At 34.6% G+C, this 15,454-nt stretch overlaps 1 protein-coding gene across 1 annotated transcript; it reads left to right on the top strand.

Moving 5' to 3' along the window:
- Positions 1–454: 454 nt before the first annotated feature.
- Positions 455–6,837, top strand: LOC131146776 (protein NEN1-like). The gene is made up of 7 exons (XM_058096556.1): positions 455–594; positions 667–946; positions 2,694–2,851; positions 4,960–5,006; positions 5,250–5,313; positions 5,878–6,218; positions 6,445–6,837. Exons 2-7 carry the CDS (start codon positions 673–675, stop codon positions 6,677–6,679), a joined length of 1,119 nt encoding a protein of 372 aa, XP_057952539.1. The 5' UTR covers positions 455–594; positions 667–672; the 3' UTR covers positions 6,680–6,837.
- Positions 6,838–15,454: the final 8,617 nt, after the last annotated feature.

Raw genomic sequence — 15,454 nt, 5'->3', positions numbered from 1 at the left:
AATATTAAATTTCAGGGGATTCTCTGATAATTTACGAAAACATAGGGGGTGAAATGTCATTTTTAGAAAATTCAGGGGTATTGTTGAATTTTACCCTTTTGTTTATAATTTAGTATATTTTTTTATGATTTTTTTTCCATTAAAAAAAAAAAAAAACATTGCTAAACATAATTTTCGTGACTTCAATGTCATCCAAAATGGGGTTGACTTTTCAATCGAAGGAAGCACCGGACTGAATAGGTTCGGTAATCTTTTCAACATTACAGATTATCGAAAACTCCTTCCGACCAAAATGAAGAGCTTGAATTTTTTTGCAACGAAGGAATACGAATCTTTTCAGTTGCTGTTAGTGCACTGCACATGGAACGGAAGAGGAAAGGGGTTATGTAGACCCCAGTAATAGTCACCACCGGGAAGAAAAGCAAAAAGTAGAAACTGACGGCGACGAAAAGAGATCAGTACGGAAGGCAGAGTGAGAAGTTCATCGGAAATGAAAGAAGGGAATCTTAGGAGAGAAGCAATTAGACCAACCTTCCCTCTTTATAATCACCCACTCCGTGTCTCAATTTCTGCACCAAGTAACTAACTCCGCAGGTTCCATCAGATCCCTCTATAAAATCTCTCTCTCTATCGCTTGGTCTCAGTTCCTTCTTTTGTCTGTTTAAGAAGCGGATGGACTCGGGAACAGAACTCCCGGCGATTGCGTTCTTCGACCTGGAAACGACGGATCCGAGGGGGCATCGGGAAGTGAGAATCGTGGAGTTCGGAGCGGTGGTGCTGTGCGCCAGGACGCTAGAGAAGATCGACAGCTATCATACGCTGGTGCGACCCTCCGACCACTTCCTCCAGTCCTTCTCTGATCGCGATAACGACATCACACGAAATGCTCTCAGGTCTGCTCCCTCCTTCCGCGACATCGCCCACAGGGTTTTCGATCTTCTCCACGGTATCTTTCTCTCCTCATTCTGTTTTTTTTTCCCCCTATTATAAAATAAATTCTTATGGGACTGACTTTATTTTTTCCTTTTTATTATTAAGTGTTTTTTTATATTTATTTTAAGGTAACGGTAGGGATCTCCCTATTTAGCAAAACATACTCATACTCTATCTCTCCTCAAAATTTAAAAATTTTTCTAAAATTTATCAAAAAAAAATATATAAGCCTTTGTGAAATACCAATCTAAAAGAGTTATTGTTCTAACCTTGTGATGCGCATAAGGGACAGTCTTAAGTAGACAATTTCTAAACTTATATTCTATAAGAATTAATGATCTATTAAAATCTTGTGCTACAATCCTACCAATGGTGTGTCCAATTCTGTGTGTAAGACGTTAAACAATAAACTTACATTTTATAAGAATTAATGATATAATCTTCTGTGTGTAAGCCGTACTCTACACATTAGGTCACCTACTATATAAAATAAAAGACACACATGCATAATGATTAAATAGATAATGTTAGTTAGGCAAACATTGCTCACAAAGATTCTTATTAAAATAAAACAACCGAAATTATTAATAATTAATAAAATTGATTACATAAAGCATGTTTCATATTATTTTATATAAATATTTAAAAACATAAATATAAAGTGATCGTTTTAAAATTTTTTAAGGTATAAATATAATTTTTCCACAATTAAGGTGAAAAGGGGGCACGAGATCAAAATTGCATTAGATTATTTCCTCCCGCTAAGCCAAAGAAAAAATTTAGGATACATGTGAATTAAGAATTTTGTTTGAAACAAAGTAAAGGGAAAAAAAAATAAGATGGAAATTTATTATTTTTTTGTTATATCAAATCATAAGAATAAAATTTATTCATAAAGTAAATAAAATCAAATTTTAATGGTGTATAAAAATAAAAATTTTTATTTATTTATTTGATATTTTGTACTAATCAAATTTTAATGATATTTTGTATTTATTTCTTTTACTTTTGTTGATAATCAAATATAAAAATGAGATTTGTTTGTATTTTCCTCAACAATTTTTAAGAATAATTTTTTTAAAAAAATAGAAAAATAAAAATAAAAAGAAAATTTGTTTTTAACTATATATTTTTTATTTTTATTGAATTAAAAATAAATATTCAATCAAATGTGATTAAAAAAAAAAAAATGTTAATTCCATGTTCATTGATTTGACATATATTTGTGTTTTCATTTCCTTAATAGACAATATAAAAAAAAAAATGAACCAATGTAACTAACTATTTGAATTTTTTTTTTAAATTTCTAATTTTTAAAGAATTGCATAATTGTTACATTATTTATTTATATTTTAACTAATTCTTTTAAAATTTAAAAATTTTAATTTTAAAATAATGTTTTAAAAAAATTTTATTCCTCACAAGTGAGGTGTCAAAGCACATGAGATAAAAATATATATATATATATATATATATATATTTTCTCCAACTGGGCCGAAAAAATATATTTAGGTAAGTTTGAATGAAGGATTTTCTCGAGGAAAAAGAAAATTAATTATTTATTTTATATTGCGTATTTTTTAAAATAAAAATTTGGATCGGTATAATTAAAATTAAAAAAAGTTCAATATTATTGATAACCAAATTTTAAAAAAAAGAAAATTATTTTAAAACTTCCTTTCTCTTTGGTAATGTATTTTAAATTCTAAATGAGCACTTGCATACTTAAATTTGGGATTGATGATTGATGGAATGGATAGGGAGGACGTGGGCGGGGCATAACATATTGAAGTTTGATTGTCGATTGATAATGGATGCTTTTGAGGACATCGGATGGGAGCCTCCGACGCCCAGCGGCACCATTGATACTCTGCAGCTGTTGAGACCCAAGTTTGGGAGGAGAGCTGGGGACATGAGGGTATGTATCATCCGCCACCTCGCTTCCTCATTTCTTTACATCATCGTATGTGCCTTATTCTTTGAAGAGTTTTTTATTTTTTATTTTTTATTAGGAGTGTCAATCAAAATAAGCAAAAAATATTTATGATAATATATTTAATCCTTTGTTTAAATTTGAATTATACCCATAAACAAAGGCATGTATTGAAATCGGGATATTTAGTGGAGAAATTATAAGATAGACCGTTCGTCCCATGGGACATGGTCTAGTGCCTAGTTAGATTGCACGTCGTTTAACAGTGGACTTTACTCATTTTTTTTCTTAAAATAAATTTAAAGAAAGTTAATCTAACAAAAAAGAATAGGAGGATCTATTGTCACCAAGGTGCCAAATGCATGACCAGAAGGATGATGAATCGAAACCTAGCCCACGAACTTTTTTACTGTTAGAGTGTTTGTTTTTTTGTTTTTTTCCCAATTCATTGAAGGTTGGCACTAAGTCTAGCCTTTAATTGTTTATCTCCTTTTCTATATCTGTCCAGCTTTTTCATAAGATTTGAATCAAAAGATTGGATGGGTTAATGATCGAGTGTAGTGTTTTGTAGGAAGATATCCACATGTTTAAAGAGAGCTTCACAAGTTCAAGAAATATTTTGCTTTTCAATAGGGATAAAATATACTAGTACTAAGGAATGACACTGTTTATTGGATGTGAGTTTAGTGGATGCGAGACACCACCGAAAATCTTTTCCTTGCATAGAGCATAAAAGTGAGGTGGACATCGCCAAACTAGACATGGATGTGTCCCTAGGCTAATAAATATTGTTGCAATGCATTAGGCAAAGCGATGAAAAGAATGTCTTTTTATCAAATGTAGAGAGTTGGAAATGGTTCATCTAAGAAGCTCATACGTACTCTTTAACTTGCTTAGGGGATAAGGTAGCAATGAGTCTTTTCACTATTTAAGCAAAGGATGAGGAAGAGCTCAGTGCAAAGAGAAGTTGTGAGGGTTGATTAGAGGGAATTGCATGACCAATATTTTATTGGTTTTGAGAACGTAGTTTACTTCTTTTAGAAATTTTGACTTATTCGAAAGTAATATGGGAAGAGAAATGTGGGATGTAGAAGAGATTCCAGGATGATCTAGCACCATGGATGAACGAGCATATTTTATCACCTCACTTTTGGGTTGTACGAGTTTTTAAAAATTAGCTCCATTGACAATTTACCTCTATCCATAATTCCAATTCTACTTAATACGAGAGAGGCATGCTCTGTGGCCAATATTAGGCAAAAAATGCATGCAACGCATGAGATTTAGATGAAATGAGTCATTAGTCAACTCTCGAGTATTATCACCAAACAGTTCAAGTATTCAATTGTTTATCATACAAGCTACTTTTCTATTGTGGGAGATTTGTCGAAGCAACAAGACAGAGCCTATTAAACAAAAACCTTTTAGGATAAAATGATAGTAAGTCAATCCAAATCTACGAGATGAAAGACTTATTTGGCTAGCTAGGTCGGTTGCAATACTATCTTTGGTACTCTTCTCTTGAAGCCTAGCACTACTCTTAATATGAAAATTCATAACCTTCATCATCGATATCGCTTCTAAGAGGCACTTATAGTAAGAGTTTGCTTTACCTTTGGGAGTTATCCCTTTTACTTGTAAGAGCATAATATGCCTACTGGGCAAAGATTAATTAGTGCTTTTTGGATGAACTAAGCAATTAGATTTGAGAAATGAAATGGTTCAATATTTCCCAATTTGAGACAATTTTGGAGAATTTAAATAAAGATTTGAGCAGAAGTGGGGGACACCATTATTTACAATTTTTCCTCATATATAATTTATCCTTGTAATAAAGACTGTCTATCTTTTCTAAATATATTGCTATAACGATGTAGTAATATTTTCAATGGGTGGGAATTATAGGGTCTGTAGGATGGCCAAAAATATTTTTTCAAGAAATATTAGTTAATTCATAATGTATAATACGTATAAAAATATTATAAAAATAAATATGTAAAATATTTAAAACACAATATAAAGATTCTGAAATTTTAATGCATGTAAATATTGAAATGTTGCCTTATTTAATATCTTAATATTCTTCCTTACAGATGGCCACTCTCGCGAGGTACTTTGGACTAGGAGAGCAAACACACAGGTGATTTTTTAAGCCCGACTTTATGTTGGAGAGTTTGTAATATGGATCTTAAATTTTAATTTGTGTAAATTTAGATAAAATATACTATAAAATTGTGTTAGGTTTTGTCTAAATTCATAAAAATTTAAAATTGAAATATGAAATCTATACTCTCAAAAATAACATGAGAATGCTAGCCTCTATTTAATTTCTTGCTCTTTAATGCGTCTATAAATTGACTTTTTCTACAATGACTCCATGCAGGAGCTTAGATGATGTTGAGATGAACATAAAGATTTTCAAGAAGTGTGCAACTATTTTGCTTATGGTATGTTTACTTATTAAATATTAGAGTACAAGGTTGCTCTGGACAAACATTTTAGAGATATTACTAGTAAATGATTGATACTGACTATAATGTTGTCTATCTATGATCACTAGCTTACCTTACTGTGTAGGATTTTTAAAATTCAATTCCTACTTTTTAAAATTAATAATATATATATATATATATATATATATATATGAAATGTATTTTATTTTCCATAAACCTACTTGTTGATAATCCTCATACAATTTTCATACTTATTTGTTTATCATCTAGGTATTGGAAAAGGAATGGCACTGTTTATTTTAAGTCCATGAATAATATTTAAAAACTAATATTATCTAATGGCCACAAATTAATTTTTATGAGTTCAATCACCCAAAAGTATCGCACTAAAATTATATAATGGTCAAGTATTCACTTTCATTTACTGCAAGCATTGTTTGAGAGTCTATTATTAGTAGAATTAAATAGTTAGAAGCCCAGGAGACGATACTAATGGGAGAGGGAAGAACCTAGGCGTCATGTAATTGAGCAGTCCCAATGAATCAATAAATATGTCAGGAGTCGAGCAGCGGGTACACAGGGTTTTTAGAGCCCAAGGAGGTGAGTGAGGATGCCATCCATGCGCGCGTAAGCGGGAGGAACTATGAAATAATGCACGGGGACGAAAAGCTGCAGCTGTACTGCGCAGAACTGAGAGTGAGGTTCGGAATAAGTCAGAGGTACGCCAATCGGGATGGGCAGCCGCGGTTGAATTTCGTGGTGGACGTGTCGGCCATCCTGTGCGGGGTCTTCGACTCTTGTGAGGAAGTTGCTTCCCGGAGCTTTATAGAATCCCGCAGCAAATCCAAGTGGTGGCCTCTTGTCAAACGAGACTATGACTTCCCCACCGTCAGATTGGCGTATGCTCTCTCTCTCTCTCTCTCTCTCTCTCTCTCTCTCTCTCTCTCTCATATTTCTATCCCAAACCTTAAATCATCCTCTTAGAGAATTCAAACCTTGAATCTCCCCTTGGCAAGCTAAGAGATGAACGGTAGGGCCAAATGCTTGGGCTTCGTATCCCAGTTGTTGAATTATAATGCTCTTACCTAGTTAATTGTTTCTCATACATTAAATCAATGCGTGCAGGATAGTTACAGAGCCATATTCTGATAAGGTTTCGACAGAGATATATGAGAAACATTCATGTTATGGCCATATAGAGAGGGTTGGAACTCATAGATCTGATGCGGATGAGCTTCTTGATAAGTTGTTAACCCCTGGAACTTTAATAGATGCATGCCTTTCTTTGGATCCCTATGACTATGGCCAGAATGCTGGCGTTCGATTAACTCTAAAGAAGTTAATCATCTACTCCGACTAATATCTCGATGATGCCTGGTCGTTTTATCTATTTAATTTGGTGTAGCTATTGTATAATATTTCAATTGAGATACACTGTATGTAAAATTTTACCTAATATTTAGATCTTGGAGTTTGATCCTTATATTTTAATTTTAGAGGATTCGGATATTTGTGCCATTTATTTATATTCATGAGACCAAATGTGGAAAATAGTGAAGCAGCCACCTAGGATTCATGCCCTCCTTAGTTGATGATTGCCTATGATTTATCGGTCATCTAAAGGAGACTGGCGACACCAATTCGGCCTAGTGTGGATGACAAGATCTCACCTAAGCATTAGTATTCACTTGAAGGACACATCATAGGCCCTACTAGATAATCGATTTAATTATCCACCGTCAGATTGGCGTATGCTCTCTCTCTCTCTCTCTCTCTCTCTCTCTCTCTCTCTCTCTTATATTTCTTTTCAATAAGACATGTGTCTATTTGGACGGAGAACTCTTTTAATTAACAAAAACTTGTGTTTTTGGTAAGGTTTTGAGAAATTGTATAGTAGACATGTCCCTCTCCAGCCTTCCCCCCTATCCCAAACCTTAAATCATCCTCTTAGAGAATTCAAACCTTGAATCTCCCTTTGGCAAGCTAAGAGATGAAATCTAGGGCCAAAAGCTTGGGCTTCATATCCCAGTTGTTGAATTATAATGTTATTAGCTAGTTAATTGTTTCTTATACATTAAATCAATGTGTGCAGGATAGCAACAGAACCAAATTCTTTTAAGGTTTTGACAGAGATATATAAGAAACGTTAATTTTATGGCCATATAGAGAGGGTTGGAACTCATAGATCTGACGTGGATGAGCTTGATGAGTTGTTAACCCCTGGAACTTTAATAGTTGCATGCCTTTCTTTGGATCCCTATGACTATGACCAAAGTGCTGGCGTTCGATTAACTCTGAAGAAGTTAATCATCTACTCCGACTAATATCTCGATGATCATTTATGCCTAGTTGTTTTATTTATTTAATTTGGTGCAGTTATTGTTTAATATTTTAATTGAAATGCACTGTATGTAAAATTTTACCTAATATTTAGATCTTGGAGTTTGATCCTTATATTTTAATTTTTGAGGGTTCGGATGTTTGTGCCATTTATTTATATTCATGAGACGAAATGTTGAAAATAGTGAAGCAACCACCTAGGATTCTGGCCCTGCTTAGTGATGACTTGATCACTGTAGTTGATGATTGCGTATGATTTATTAGTCATCTAAAGGTGACTGGCGACACCAATTCGGCCGTTTGTGGATGACAAGATCTCACCTAAGCATTAGTCATCACTATAAGGACACATCATAGGCCCTACTGGATAATCAATTTAGTCATCTACGGTTATTTGAGTATTTATTTTCTAAAAAATGGGATATAGGACAATAATTCTTTGTGAATTCAAATGAGTCGGGGAATTGAATTGTGAATATAAGGGATGACAATGAAGAGAATCTATGGCTTGCGTACTTTTAGGATTGAAGGTTGCATTATTTGAACTTAAGCGACCTATAAATAGCCTTGTAATATTGACAAACAAGCTCTTCGCCATGATTAGATTTATTACACATTATAATGTCCTCTTTCTTTCTCTTTTTCTCGTGGCTCTTTCCTCTCGTTCATTCTAAAATTTTCTATTATTTCTATTATCCTTGCTTTTGGGTTCGATCCCTTACATGAAAATGATGCTTACCCTTCCAAAGGGGTGGCTTGAGTTCTTAATTTCAACCTCTCATTTTGCTCCATCTCTTAATTTCAACCTTTTATTTCATATCTTAAAAAAATCTCTTTTGGTATATCTTGAAGGACGTATCATGCCACGTGAGAGGAGTGCAGGTAAGGATGTCAATTTTGCACTAGTGATTCAAAATAGTAAGAGCCTCATAGTCTTGTTTAGATGCTAGTGACTTTGACCTTTACAACTAATTACAGAAAGAGGCTAGACACCTTTTCCTATAAAAAAACAGCTCACTGGTCAACGGATATGTTGAATGACATTTTTAATTAGTGGCTACACTCTTTTTTACATTCAAAATTTTCAATTGTTGTTGTGAAGAATAATAACAATCGTGCAATGCAACAACTACGATAAATAATATGAAAATACATAGATATAAGGGAAAGCAAGAAACACAAATAGATTTAATGTGGTTCAGTAGAATGCTTACATCCACGGGAGCAAGCGGTGACTAAAATTCACTATCGATCTTCAAAAAAAGGATTGCATCATTGTATTTATACTAACCCTAAACGTATAGAGGTGTCAGAAAATTCCTCAAATATCCCTATACCATTCCACGGAGGATTTGCCTCCACATCCGCAACCTATTGATCGTCCCAATTCAAATTTTAAAAACAATGCCTAACAAAATCATCGATGTACTTATGTTAAACCATCAATGTACCTATGCAAACCATCGACAATCTTTCTTTATACTAGCTTCCTTGTTTTCTTCAGCCTACTTTCTCTGTACATGTATTCCACTTGATATGAAACTCATACTAGACCTTGGCAAATATTCATCCTTAGGAGAAAATGAAAACATACCTCGGAGCTCCACTTGGGACAATAGGTTGGGACGTCTCCCATCTAACATCTAGAGATATTAATCAAGTCCAAGCAGTGCTTGAATTTTATTTGGTAATAGGCTTTGTCAACATGTATGCTGCATTCTTAGAAGTATGAACTTTCTTAAGCAATAATTTACTAGAAGAAGCCAATTCCCCGATGTTGTGAAACCTCGCACCTATGTGCTTGGTCCTCGCATAATACTCCTAGTTCTTTGGCAAGTAAATGACACTTTGACTATTACAATGAAACTGAACTCCACCTTACTGAATACCCAGCTCCTTAACTAATCTTGTCAGTCAAAAAGCTTCCTTGCTAGCCTCATCCATTGCCATAAACTTTGACTCAGTAGTAGATAGTGCAACTAGAAACTAAACTATAAACTTCCCAACAAATAGCAACGCCCCCCCCCCCCCGGCACAAAAGTGAATACATACTCTATGGTAGGCCTCCTATCATCCAACTCCCTCGTATAGTCTACATCCACATATCCCACAATTGAAGGATCACCCTGTTATCTGCCAAACATGATGCCATAGTTTGTAGTACCCCTCAAGTATATGAAAATCCACTTAACTGCATCCCAAGCTGCCATCTTGGATTTGACAGAAACTTGCTTGCCACACTGACCTCTTGTGCCAAATTTGTTCTTGTACAAACCATAGCACACATCAAGCACCCTACTACACTAGCATATGGGACCTTTGAAATGACTTGAACTTCATCATCTGTCTTCAGGAACTGGGTGTTAGACAATTTAAAATGATTCGCCAAAGGTGTGCTCACTGGTTTTGCATTATCCATGATAAACCTCTCTAGATCCCTCTCAACACAGCTACATTGAGATAAACCTAATTTCCTGGAAGCTTTGCCCTTGCGAATCTCCATCTCAAGAATCTTCTCGGCCACATCCAAATTCTTCATGTCAAATTCTTTGCTCACTGAACCCTTCTAGTTGTACCATATGAATCAGCTCCTTCAAATCAACATGAAGGAAAGTTGTCTTTACATCCATCTACTCTAAATGCATATCAAAATGTGCTACTAAGCCCAACATTAGCTTGATGGAAGTGTGTCTAATCACAGGGAAGAAGATCTCATTATAGTCAACCCCTTTCCTTTGTGAGTAACCCTTTGTTACTAGACAAGCCTTTATTTATTTATTTATTTTATATTACTTCTTTTTTCTTATACGCCCATTTGCATCTTATCATTCTCTTCCCCTCTAGAAGCTCCACTAACTCCCATGTATAGTTCTTATGAAGAGACTCCATATCCTCCACCATAGCACCCATCCATCTACTTTTCTCTTGGTTGTGTACAACCTCTTGAAAAGTAGTAGGTTCCCCACTACTATTAATGAGTGCATAAGAAATCAAATCATCAAAATCATACCTGGTGGGTGGCTTGATAGTGCATCTGGGCCTATCTATGGCAATAATGTGGTGCTTCTGGTCTCCTAAGCTAGGACTCCCAGCAGTCTAAACATTATCATCTCTACCTTGAGTTTTTAGCTCTACTTGCACCACATGCTCATTCCTGCTACAATTTTCTGGCATCTGTTTCTCTTCTTCCTGAGTATGCTGCAACATGACTTTCTCATAAAAAAACCACATCTATATGGATCACCACATTGTTTGCCTTTGAATCCCAGAGCTTGAAACCTTTCACCCCTTTCTGATACCCTAGAAAGATACACTGTCTAGACTTCACATCAAGCTTCGATCTCTGCTCACTAGAAACATGCACTTAGGTTGGACATCCAAGCACTCTCAAACTATAGTAGTCTATCGCATTGCTTGTCCATTCCTCTTCTACTACTTTCCCATCTAGTGTTGCCCTTGGTAACTTGTTAATCAAGAAACATGTCTTATTCACTACTTCTGCCCAGAATTTCTTTGCAAGCCTCACATTCAACTTGAGACACCGAGGTCTTTCAACTATTATTTTCTTTATCCTTTTCTCTATACCATTCTTTTGTGTAGTTTTTCGTACTGTAAAGTATCTCTTAATCCCATGCTGCTCACACAACTCCGTGAACTTTGAATTTGTGTAGCCAGTACCATTGTCAGACCCGAGACATTTGATCTTCCTCCTTGTCTTGATTTTGACTTCAGCTATCTAAAAATTGATCTTGGCAAATGTTTTTGACTTGTATCGCATGAAGTACACCCAAAATTTTCATGAGTAGTCATCAATAAAACTCATAAAATACATATGTCCTCCCTGTGATGCTACCCTTACTGGCCCCCAAACATCTGTATGAACATAGTCAAGAATTCCCTTTGTCTTATGTGTGGTTGTCTTGAACTGCACCCTAATTTTTTTCCCAAGAACACAATACCTGAAGAAATTAAACTTGCATATTTTGACACCCTTCAATAGATTTCTCTTATGAAGCTCCGACATCCCACACTTACCCATATGACCTAACCGCATATGCCATAAGACTGTACTATCAGACTTAGACTCTACAGCTGCAGCTTCACCTATAACTGTGGTACCTAGTAGTGTATAGATATTTTTTTCTAATTTTTATCCTTTCATCATTATTAAGACACTTTTATTCACTTTCATTACTCCACTTGTAGGTTTGTAATTAAACCTATTACAATTTAAAGTGCCCAATGAAATCAGATTCTTTCTTAAATTCGGTATATGTCTAACATCACACAACATTATAACAAGACCATCAAACATTTTTATTTTGATTTATCCTATTCCAACAAATTTGCATGATGTATCTGTTAGCCCTGACAACTACACTATCTTGGTTTATATCTTTTGATGATATTAACATATTTGTTGCTCCTAGTGTTTTCAATCCTTGCAGATCTTATCTAGTACAGGTACAAAGTGTTAGATACACAGAGGTGCCAAATTAGGAGTAAAGATCGGACCGAGTAGACATCAAATAGGAAAGATCGGAAGGACATTGACTCGAAAGCACCAAAGCACATCCTGGAGTTTTTATTGTGTATAAATTAATTGTAATAAGGGTTGTGTGAGTGAGTGCGTATTGTAACTCTTGCGGTGTGTGTCTTGCATGATTTTTAAGTAAAAGTTGAGCCATTTAATAAACATAATAGCACACATGAGCATATAGGATCTGCACAAAAGTAACAAACTCACAATTCATGGTTTTCAAAATAAAAACAAAGAGTTTGTCAAAATAATCCTATACTCAAATATGTTTTCTAAAGAGACAAGTTTTCAAATATCTTGATATTTTGAACATCTTCATACTTAGTCTCGATTTTATCAAAACGAGTCTTATCTCCTAAGGGTGCAAAGAAAGTAAAGTATATTTTCAATAAAGGACATACTAAGCTTATAAGATATCGAAACGAGTTTTCAAATATGTTTTCATAAAATAAGATATCTTATATTCATGGGGAAACTCATTTGGATAAGTTTTAATCTTCATTAGAGTTAATATATTTCATATACTTTTATCTAAGAATGTTTTTTAAGTCATTAAAACGTTTTTTGATAAGGAAAAACATAGTAATCGTCACTACCGTAGTACAACCTTGAGTCCTGAACACCTTTCGGTATTTTGTGCATAACTTTTTCTAGAAAAGTCCAAAAACAACAATCTTGGTGTCCCTAGAAAGTTAATACAAAATTCCACAACTTTTATGTTGACGACTTTTTCTAATTCAGGGCACTTGTTGACGAACACAGGGGATTCGTCAACGAGTTGCAATGTGTGATTAGTCAACGAGAGCAGGTGATTACGCACTTAAATTGCGTAATTAGGTGATTTAATTCATGCATTGAGACTTACATTTTTAATTAAATACCTAGTCATTCTCAATATTTTAACACTGTATGTTATTTATAATATTTGAACTTTATTGAGTAATTTATGAATTTTTTGTATATTTTATCGCAGGGTAATTATTGGAAGCTAAAACTAACGTTGTGTCGTAATATGCACGTAATTTTCTCGTTTGAGCTTCAACCAAGATGATTCAAAATTTTGTAGAAATCCGAAAAAATTATCTACAACTTTTGTGTTTCAAAATTTGAGAGATACGGCTTCTAAGATGGTCAAAATTACCCTCATTCACTGGGAAACAAAAAAAGAAGATTAAAAGAAGAAACAAGAAAAGAAGAAGAAGAAGAAAAAAAATAATAATTTACTTGATTTGGCCTAGTCATGCAGTCGGGTCCGTCCTTGTTGCGCCGGGTAGGGCTAACCCCCTCCTCTTTATATTTTTCTCTCCCTATACAGTGATGGCAACCCCCTCTTCTTTCCATTCCATCCTTCTTCCTTCTCTCCCTCTCTTCCTTTCCTCTGTTTTTCTTTCCCTCTCTCTGACTCTCCATTCTCTTCTCCACTCTATGCTACTGAGCCGAAGCCTCAGCTGGAGCCCCTACTATGTTACTTCGTTCTACACCAGCCCAACCCCCCTCCTTCTCTAACTCTCTGAAACCCTCCTCTCTCCCTTTTCCTATCTTCTCTCTAACTCTCTCTTCTCGTCTCCCTGCTCTCCTTTTTTCTCTCCCCTTTTTCTTGGGTTTTTCTTTCCCTTTTGCTGCAACCGAAACCTCCCAGCTGAGCTCTCCAGCTGCTACACCCAGAAGTCCCCTACTACTACCCTACTGCCTCTTCTTTGAGCTCCTCTGTTGCACCTGCTCCCAGTTGTTACTCCTTGCTACCATCCACTGCGCTACTATTCCAACTCCCACACGGCTGCTGCTCCACAACCAGCTTCCCTCTCTTTCTCTTTCTCTTCCTTTCTCTTTTCTTTCTTTTCTTTTCCTTTAGTTGTTCTTTGTCGTTACCTTTAAAAGAGTTGAATGCTTGTTATTTTTGTTTGGTAGAAATTTAATTAAAGTTTTAATTTTTAATCTTGTTTGGATATTATCATTGAGGTATATTTATTATTTTTCTCTTCTTATTTGTTATTAGTATTAGATTTAAGTTTTTCTTGAGTGATTTTTCTTTATTGATTAAAGTTTAGTTTGGCTTCTTGAAGGAAAAAATAAATAAAAGAAAAAAAATACAAAAAAATAAATAAATTCTTCTTTAGGATTTAATTTTGTTGACTTTTGTTTATTTTACTTTCGATTTATTTAAAGTGGAATTTTTATCGTGTTTCTTTTATTATTTAGTTGTTAAAGTTCTAATTTTGGTTAAGTTCTTGATTGCAAAAATTTCTTTTTCCTTGTTTGAGTTTGTGTTTGATTAAGTTTTTAATTGCATACTTCAGTTTGTGTTTAAAGCTATTGCTTTTTTTTCCCCCGAAATTCAACGCATGTTTCAATTCTTGTTTGACTATTAAACGTAGGATTTCCATTTCTTGTTGTTAAATTCAATGCGTGTTAGGACTCATAGTTTAAATTGCATGTTCGTTTAATTTATCAAAAGAAATCTCAACATCCCGAAAAACCCAAATATGAATTGTGTTCAGTGACCTTTTTTGTTTCTTATTTTCTGATTAGAATTACGTAAAATTTGGAATTAAACTGCATTCCTTAAGGAGACGATCTGACCCTTGGGCTATTCATTACACGACGTAACTCCTATACTTGAGATAGCTTCCGAGTTGCTTATTTTTAGAGGGAGTCAAGTTTTTGACGCTGTTGCCTGAGAATGTCAGTCTTAGTTTCAAATTAGTGTTTTTCCCGTCATTTTAATTTTTTTCATGAAAATAAAAATAAATGAATTGAGCTTTGAAGAAAATATGGCTGCACCTACACCACGCACGCTTATGGATTTTTTGCAGCCTACATACACCATTGCACTATCTTGCACTGTTTTACTTAATGACGAACTTAACTTCGTGATGCAATGCAGGAGGACTTCATTGATACCTCAGTTCTACGAGATGGAATTTGAGTGTCCATATCGGCACTTGACGGAGTTTAAGTTGACTTGCAGTATTTTTTTCTCTCGTACTAGAACTAATGAATTTACTAGACTTCGATTATTTCTTACCACTTTGAAAGATAGGGCGAAGATGTGGTTTAATTATTTGAGACATCCCTCTATCTCTAATTGGGCTTATATGGAGTGTGAATTTCTACATAAGTTTTGTCCCTTATAGACAAGTCAATTTTTGCAGGAACAGATCATTCAATTTATGCAGAAGGGTGACAAGACTTTTCAAACTTGCTGGGAGAGGTTCAAGGATCTGCTAAGTACTTGTCAACATCGCGGGTTTGAAT

This window comes from Malania oleifera, chromosome 13 (genome assembly GCF_029873635.1).
Source record: "Malania oleifera isolate guangnan ecotype guangnan chromosome 13, ASM2987363v1, whole genome shotgun sequence".
Classification (NCBI taxonomy): Eukaryota; Viridiplantae; Streptophyta; class Magnoliopsida; order Santalales; family Ximeniaceae; genus Malania; species Malania oleifera.
The sequence above is the reverse complement of the archived record's forward strand: the minus strand, read 5'-3'. Positions and strand labels throughout refer to the sequence as shown.